Source organism: Hylaeus volcanicus, chromosome 9 (assembly GCF_026283585.1).
Source record: "Hylaeus volcanicus isolate JK05 chromosome 9, UHH_iyHylVolc1.0_haploid, whole genome shotgun sequence".
In the NCBI taxonomy this organism is placed as follows: domain Eukaryota; kingdom Metazoa; phylum Arthropoda; class Insecta; order Hymenoptera; family Colletidae; genus Hylaeus; species Hylaeus volcanicus.
The window spans coordinates 1104797-1112957 of record NC_071984.1 but is presented as its reverse complement, the minus strand read 5'-3'; the positions used below and the strand labels follow the sequence as shown (position 1 = coordinate 1112957).

The 8161-nt window shown below is 36.7% G+C and overlaps 1 protein-coding gene and 1 long non-coding RNA gene across 3 annotated transcripts in view; one reads left to right on the top strand and one right to left on the bottom strand.

Annotated features, from left to right (window-relative positions):
• The window catches only part of LOC128881755 (uncharacterized), a 5911-nt gene extending 1022 nt beyond the window's left edge, over positions 1–4889 (bottom strand). Inside the window, exons 1-2 of the long non-coding RNA XR_008458162.1 lie at positions 3676–4889; positions 3497–3598 (exon numbers count right to left, since the gene is read on the bottom strand). This is a non-coding gene — a long non-coding RNA (uncharacterized LOC128881755). The remainder of the gene's footprint in view (positions 1–3496; positions 3599–3675) is intronic.
• LOC128881753 (cytosolic 10-formyltetrahydrofolate dehydrogenase) overlaps positions 1–7665 on the top strand; it is an 11556-nt gene extending 3891 nt beyond the window's left edge. For both annotated transcript variants that reach the window (XM_054133048.1, XM_054133047.1), the window contains 4 exons: positions 1587–2266; positions 2910–3324; positions 4896–5554; positions 6536–7665. In XM_054133048.1, coding sequence (XP_053989023.1) covers positions 1587–2266; positions 2910–3324; positions 4896–5554; positions 6536–7113 — 2332 coding nt within the window. In that variant the 3' untranslated portion in view covers positions 7114–7665. The remainder of the gene's footprint in view (positions 1–1586; positions 2267–2909; positions 3325–4895; positions 5555–6535) is intronic.
• Positions 7666–8161: the final 496 nt, after the last annotated feature.

Sequence of the window (8161 nt, the reverse complement as noted above, 5' to 3'; positions counted from 1 at the left end):
AATTCTCGAATAATTGAATTCTCGACTATTTTCAATTCTCGAATAATTGAATTCTTGACTATTTTCAATTCTCGAATAATTGAATTCTTGAATAATTGAATTCTCGACAATTTCCAATTCTAGAATAATTGAATTCTCGACTATTTTCAATTCTCGAATAATTGAATTCTCGACTATATCCAATTCTAGAATAATTGAATTCTCGACTATTTTCAATTCTCGAATAATTGTATTCTCGACTATATCCAATTCTTGAATAATTGAATTCTCGAATATTTTCAATTCTTGAATAATTGAATTCTCGACAATTTCCAATTCTAGAATAATTGAATTCTTGAATAATAGAATTCTCGACAATTTCCAATTCTCGAATAATTGAATTCTCGACTATTTCCAATTCTCGAATAATTGAATTCTTGAATAATTGAATTCTCGACAATTTTCAATTCTCGAATAATTGAATTCTCGACTATTTTCAATTCTCGAATAATTGAATTCTCGACTATTTCCAATTCTCGAATAATTGAATTCTTGAATAATTGAATTCTTGAATAATTGAATTCTTGAATAATTGAATTCTCGACAATTTCCAATTCTAGAATAATTGAATTCTTGAATAATTGAATTCTCGACAATTTCCAATTCTAGAATAATTGAATTCTTGAATAATAGAATTCTCGGCAATTTCCAATTCTCGAATAATTGAATTCTCGAATAATTGAATTCTCGAATAATTGAATTCTCGACTATTTCCAATTCTCGAATAATTGAATTCTCGACTATTTCCAATTCTCGAATAATTGAATTCTTGAATAATTGAATTCTCGACAATTTCCAATTCTCGAATAATTGAATTCTCGACTATTTTCAATTCTCGAATAATTGAATTCTCGACTATTTTCAATTCTCGAATAATTGAATTCTTGAATAATTGAATTCTCGACAATTTCCAATTCTAGAATAATTGAATTCTTGACTATTTTCAATTCTCGAATAATTGAATTCTTGACTATTTTCAATTCTTGAATAGTTGAATTCTCGACTATTTTCAGTTCTTGAATAATTGAATTCTTGACTATTTTCAATTCTTGAATAATTGAATTCTCGACTATTTTCAATTCTTGAATAGTAATTCGTGAGTACTTTCAATTCTTGAATAGAAATTCTTCAGCAATTTCAATTCTTAAATAGCATATCTTGAGTAATTCCAATTCTTTAATCATTTCATTTCTTGAATAGTAATTCTTAAGTAATTACAATACTAATATAGTAATTCTTGAGTATTTTCAATTCTTTAATAGTAATTCATGAGTAATTTCTATCCATTTCTATTCTTTAATCATTTCAATTTTTGAATAGTAACTCTAGGATAACCTAAAAACTCTTATCTTTTTCACCTGGAACTAACCTCTAAACGTCGCACCTATTCAAAGGAGACATTCCCCTATAGAAGAGAACCTTAGACACAAGTTTTCTCCCTCACAATTTCTCTGTAAAGGATACTTTTCTCCCTCGCGATTCTTCTCACAATTACCACCAAAAAACACCAACAACACACTTCAACCTCTCTTCTATATTTCCTTTAGGACTCTGATCGAAGGGGACGACACAGCAGGATTCTCAATATTCTGGGCTGACGATGGCCTCGACACTGGGCCCGTACTGCTCCAGAGGTCCTGCAAGGTGGAGCCCAACGACACCTTGGATACGCTCTACAACAACTTCCTCTACCCCGAAGGTATCAAGGCCATGGGAGAGGCTGTGGACCTGGTGGCCAAAGGAACAGCACCGATGATCTCTCAACCCGAAGAAGGTGCTACCTATGACCCGATGCTGAACAAGAAGGAGCTCCAGAAACTGGACTTGTCGAAGCCAGCAAAACAGATTCACGACTTCATACGAGCCTTGGATAGCACTCCTGGGGCTTGGACCTTGATCAATGGCGAAGAGGTTCGTCTATTTGGGTCTAGCCTGTGGAACAGTGGTCAGGTACCTGAGCATGAGCTCGAGGTGAACGTGGAGGATCGTCTGGGAGTCATCCACGAGGGTGGATTGTTAATTAGCGCCTGTGATGGCAAGTACGTGAACGTGGAAAGGATAAAGGTTGGGAATAAGACGATTCCTGCTAGCAAGTTCGGCCAGGAGGACCAGACTACGACTATAGAGTTCACGGAGGAGGAGCTGAAGACCAAGGATGCGTTGAAAGTGATTTGGAAAGGGATCCTCAAGGTGGATGTCGAGGACGACACTGACTTCTTCGCCTGTGGTGTGTAATGGATCTTTAATCTTTAGTGTGGGGACTGGGAGGCAATTTGGGATAGATACTGGGTGTCTTAAATTAGGTGCATCTAAATATTTACCCTAATTGTGATGACGCAGAGATACTTAACATGTAATGGTGATCGAGTCATTCCAATTCTTGAATAATAATTCATGAATGATAAATCTTCAGCCATTTCAATTTTTAAATAGTAACTCTTGAGTAACTTTAATTCTTGAATTATAATTCTTGTTATTTCAAATCTCGAGTAGTAATTCTTGAGTAATTTTATTTATTGAATAGTAATTCTTGAATAACATCAATTTTTGAATAATGATTCTTCAGTACATTTCAATTCGTGAATAATAATTCTTGAGTAACTTTAATTCTTGAATAGTAGTTCTTGAGTAATTTCAATTCTTGAATAATAATTCTTGAGTAATATCATTTCTTGAACAATAATTCTCGAGTATCAGTTATTGTGTATTTATCAAATTTCTTATTAATAAAACGAAAGAAACTTTTAGAACAACTATCTCTTCTCCTTTTTCTAGCAAACTTAGGCATGTCATTCTCCACAACAAACCCAACTGTATTCTAAAACGCAATTATCCCAAGAACACTGCTTAAACAAGGTTCTCCTCTGCAGGAGCTGGAAGCATGGACGTTGTGAGGCTGGTGGAGGAAGTCAAGGACAATCTGGGTGTGACGCTGCAAAACATCGACGTCTTCATGGCTCCAGTCTTTCTAGAGTTTGCCACGACGGTGGTCCTTGCAGCACGAGGCGTTTCTGCCTCCAAGGACATCAAGTACGACGCTGTGGAACTCCAGGCAAACAACATGAACCTCAAGTTCCCTAAGCAGCTCTTCATCAACGGAGAATTCGTCAATGGTCATGGGAAACCCATCGACACGATAAATCCTCACGATGAAAGCGTCATCTGCTCTGTGGAAACTGCTACTGTCGAGGATGTAGACAAGGCTGTGAAGGCTGCCAAGAAGGCCTTCGAAGATGGGGAATGGAGCAAGATCAGTGCTAGGGAGCGAGGTGCTCTTCTCTTCAAGTAAGTAACTATAATACAGGGTGAGTCACCTAAGATTTCTACCTAAAATGTGTCCGTTGCTTTCGATGGTACGAAGATATGTCTTTAAAAAGAATTCTTGAGTAATTTCAATTATCCTATAAAATTATTGGGTAATTTCATGTGTACATACTGTGATAAATGTAACAATTACCTCAAGGTCATGTGTTCTTAAATTTCAAGGTCATAACTGCTTTTTTATATGGAACTGGGTATTTTCAATATTGTAATCTTGAAGTTGACCAAAAGATTCTTTCTTACGTACCGAAAAAATAAAGAAGTAAATATACAGGGTATCCCAGAATTAGTATAAGTACCGGAAATGGGGAATACCTGAGACGATTCTGAACCGTAACTTTCTTTGCAAAAATTCGGATGATGCTTCGTTTTTTCCGAGTTGACTTCAGCGACAGTTGCGGGAAAAATAGGAAGCTCCGAGACAAGGATAGATAGATCTTCATCACTGATGCTGTAACAGAGAGGGAGATACAACGATCGGAGGAGAGACGAGGACAGAACGATGTCAACCATTTGTAATTTTCCAATCTGCATCTGATTTCTTTTTTTACGATTTTCTGATTTTTGAAAAAAGATCCACAAATACATTTCTCGCCTTTAAACGTATTCTTATCACGTTTCAAATCGAAATTGGAAAATTGGGCTCTATACCCCGCTGCGGAATTTTACAAGGAATAATTTAAAAAAAAAAAATCAGTCAGAAAGGTCGCTTCCTCGGCTCAGAAAATGATAATAACTGATTGGAAGATAAATGTTTGACATCGTTCTGTCTTTGTCTTTCGTGCAATTGTTGTATCGCCCTCTCTGTCTCAACATCGTTGGAGAGAGAAGGATCTATATATCTAGGAAACTATATTCTTTAAAAATTGATATCCGCTAAAGGATCGATTCTATGAAAAATTTGTATAGAACATTTCTTGTAGACAATTCATTTCTCTACAAAAAAGCTTCCTTGTATAATTTTCGAAAAATCAATATTTAACGAGTTATGTCCTAATAAAAACTACCTATATGATTCTACACCAGTTTCAATTAAAAATTTGATATCAAGCTACATAATTCGGGAAGTATTGGTCGTACAAACTTGAGTCATAAAGCTTTTCTGTAGATAATTAAATTCTCTACAAGAAAGCTCATTTGTATAATTTTCGAAAAATCAATATTTAACGAGTTACGTTCCAAAAACTGCCTATAGGATTCCACATCAGTTTCAGTTTCAAATTCTATATCAAGCTATCCATATAATTCAAAAAGTATTAATTATAGAAACTTGACTCATAAGACTTCGAAAATCGGGCTCTATTTTGAAAAAATACGTTTACAGGCTCGCAGACTTAAATTATTGGATAATTTCGATTCTTCAATAATAATTCTTGAGTAATTTCAATTCTTAAAAAAAACGGTTTGATTACAAAGTACATACTATGATAGATGTAACAATTACCTCAAGGTCATATCTTCCTAAATTTCAAGGTCAATACCGCTTCTTGATATGGAACTGGGTATTTTCAAAAATTAAAATTCAACGTTTACAGGCTGGCAGACTTAATGGAGCAGCATAAAGAAGAACTAGCAACACTGGAGTCGTTGGACTCGGGTGCAGTGTATACTCTAGCCCTGAAGACCCACATAGGCATGTCCATAGAGACCTGGAGGTACTTTGCTGGCTGGTGCGACAAGATCCAAGGCTCTACTATACCTATATCCCACGCCAGACCTAATCGCAACCTCACCTTCACACGCAAGGAGCCAATAGGCGTTTGTGGCCTGGTCACTCCCTGGAACTACCCTCTGATGATGCTCTCTTGGAAGATGGCAGCTTGCCTGGCAGCTGGTAACACCGTGGTGATGAAGCCTGCTCAGACGTCGCCTCTGACCGCCCTTAAGTTCGCTGAGCTCACAGCAATGGCTGGCTTCCCACCCGGAGTGGTGAACATAGTCCCTGGGAATGGTTCGATGACTGGCCAAGCTCTCTGCGACCATCCTTTGATCAGGAAACTTGGATTCACAGGGTCCACACCAGTCGGCAAGACTATAATGAGAGCCTGCGCTGATAGTAATTTGAAGAAGGTCTCGTTGGAGCTCGGGGGCAAGAGTCCTCTGGTCATTTTCGAGGATGCTGACCTTCAGCATGCTGTCAGAGTTGGGATGAGCAGCGTGTTCTTCAACAAGGGGGAGAACTGCATTGCTGCTGGTACGTTTTCGACTCGGGCTTGCTCTGAGATCAATAAACGTGTTGGGTAAAGATCCACTGCATATCAAAAGTATTATACGTATACTTGGATTTTTTAGGTTTCGGTATCTTAAAATTATATTATGATATTCAAGGAATTGAAAGAATTGATATGGAAAGAATTAATGTTGCTATAGGCAAAAGCAAATTTTTAATACAATAATTTCATTGAATTTCTTATAAAAATGACAGGTTTTTGGCACGTTGGCTAATCATTGGATTAATTGAAACATTAGTAGTAGCACATTAGTAATTGGACAATAATTGCTATATATTTTTTTAAATGGTTTATAACTATGTTTTTCATAACATATCACATTTTCAACAAGTTTCTAAATTGCATTTTCGTTTAAATTGAAAAAAATCACATGGAAATCTGTATATTCCATAGGAAGCTGTGTTGAAATTACAAAATTTTTATATCGTTTTTCATAAAAGTATGGTGGCCAATTCAAATCAAAATAGACTCATACGATTACATTTAATAATTCCATAGAACAACTACCTTAAGATACCGAAACCTCCAAAATTCATTGTATAATTTCTTACAAAGAATGTAAGATACTTCCTCATAAAGTAAGAAAAGAAAATTCTCTCTTTACACGTTTTTTACTGTACACGTGGACTGCCAGACCAATAATCGTCAAGATTCATCCCAGGCTAAAATTTTGTTTCAATACAATTAGAAATGATGTAACCTAACATTTCTGATAACACTCATTTAAAATACATTCATTTTCCCTAACACCTCATCTTCAGAATTAATATATCTGATTCCTCATTGAAAATCCTTGTCACCCTGTATATACAATTAGAAATGATACAATTCAACATTTCTGATAAAACTCATTCCTACGACCACTTTAAAATTCACCTACATATGACGTAGCAGTCACCATATTAAACCATCCAAATTTCACCACGTTTGTGTCCTTTAAACAGGTCGTATATTCGTCGAGGAGTCCATACACGACGACTTTGTGAGCAGGATCATCGAAGAAACCAAGAAGATCACCATAGGCAACCCGTTAGACAGAAGTACAGCTCACGGTCCGCAGAACCACAAGGCCCACATGGACAAGCTCTTGGAGTACGTGAATCGTGGCGTCCAAGAAGGAGCCAAGTTGGTCTACGGTGGCAAGAGACTGGATCGTCCTGGCTGGTACTTTGAGCCTACAGTCCTCACTGATGTAAAGGACGATATGTACATAGCGAAGGAGGAGTCCTTTGGTCCTGTGATGGTCATATCGAAGTTCAGTTCCAAGAACATGGACGAGGTGATCGCAAGGGCCAATAATACAGAGTACGGACTGGCATCTGGTGTTCTGACCAAGGACATCAGCAGAGCTCTGAGATTCGCTGAGAAAATCGAGGCTGGTACGGTGTTCATCAACACGTACAACAAGACTGACGTCGCTGCACCCTTTGGTGGATTCAAGATGTCAGGATTTGGCAAGGACCTGGGCCAGGAGGCTCTCAACGAGTACCTGAAGACGAAAACTGTCACCATAGAATATTAGAGAAGCGTTGGAGATGGGTAGAATTTTTATCCAAATAAATGACATCGAATAGGTACTAAATTTGTTGGAAATTATAAGGGAAGGTCCTCGAGCAGTGACATTAATTTATTTAATTAATAGACTGGGGATCTTTATACAAGATAAAATCATTGACAAAATTGAATCTAACCTGGAATTTATTTTACTCTGTAAATATTGTAACGTGAACTTTACTTTCAATATTTTTTTTGTATTATTGTTGTATTATTGTACTACTATATTTTTGTATCATTGCATTCGATATTCCTATAATATTAACAATTTCCAATAATATATAACCGCATGAAAATTCACAGGCTACTAATTAAACAGTCAAGATGGACCTCTACCTGTGAGTTACAAGAATTAAATTAACGAATTAATCACTTTTAGTGATTTGAGATATGGATAAAAATTTTACTCGTTTCCAACAGGGATTCATGTCAAACGCGTTTCATTCTACCCTTGTTTATACGCCCATCTTTGTATTTGCCATTCGTTTTATTTATAAGAATAAATTCTAAACTTTTGTAACCTTCCCTTATTATTCCAATCAAGGAAATACTCTGACTAGGCTAATCGTTATCTTAAGGGGAGGAGGGGGAGGCGGTACACGTTGTAGACGGACGCGAAATCTCGCTCCCACGCATGCAAGCAGCATAAACAGTTTTTACAGGGGGACCCTAGGCTCTTTCGAAACTCCAGATGCTTCTGAGCTGGTTTTTTTGTTAGCAGACAAGTGTGCGCAGCTTCTGCGGCCGTTATGCTGTTCGATTTTTCTCGCTACTCCATCCTGAAGCGTCACGATCACCTCCCACTTCAATCTACCGAAGATCAAGAATGTTTTTCATTGACTGTAATCCAGTTTTTCAGAAATAACTCCTTAAATATTGATTTCTCGAAAATTATACAAAAGAGCTTTCTTGTAGAGAATTAAATTGTCTACGAAAAAGTCTTATGAGTCAAGTTTGTATGATAAATACTTCGCGAATTATATAGCTTGAAATAAGTAATGAATTCTGCTGTAGAA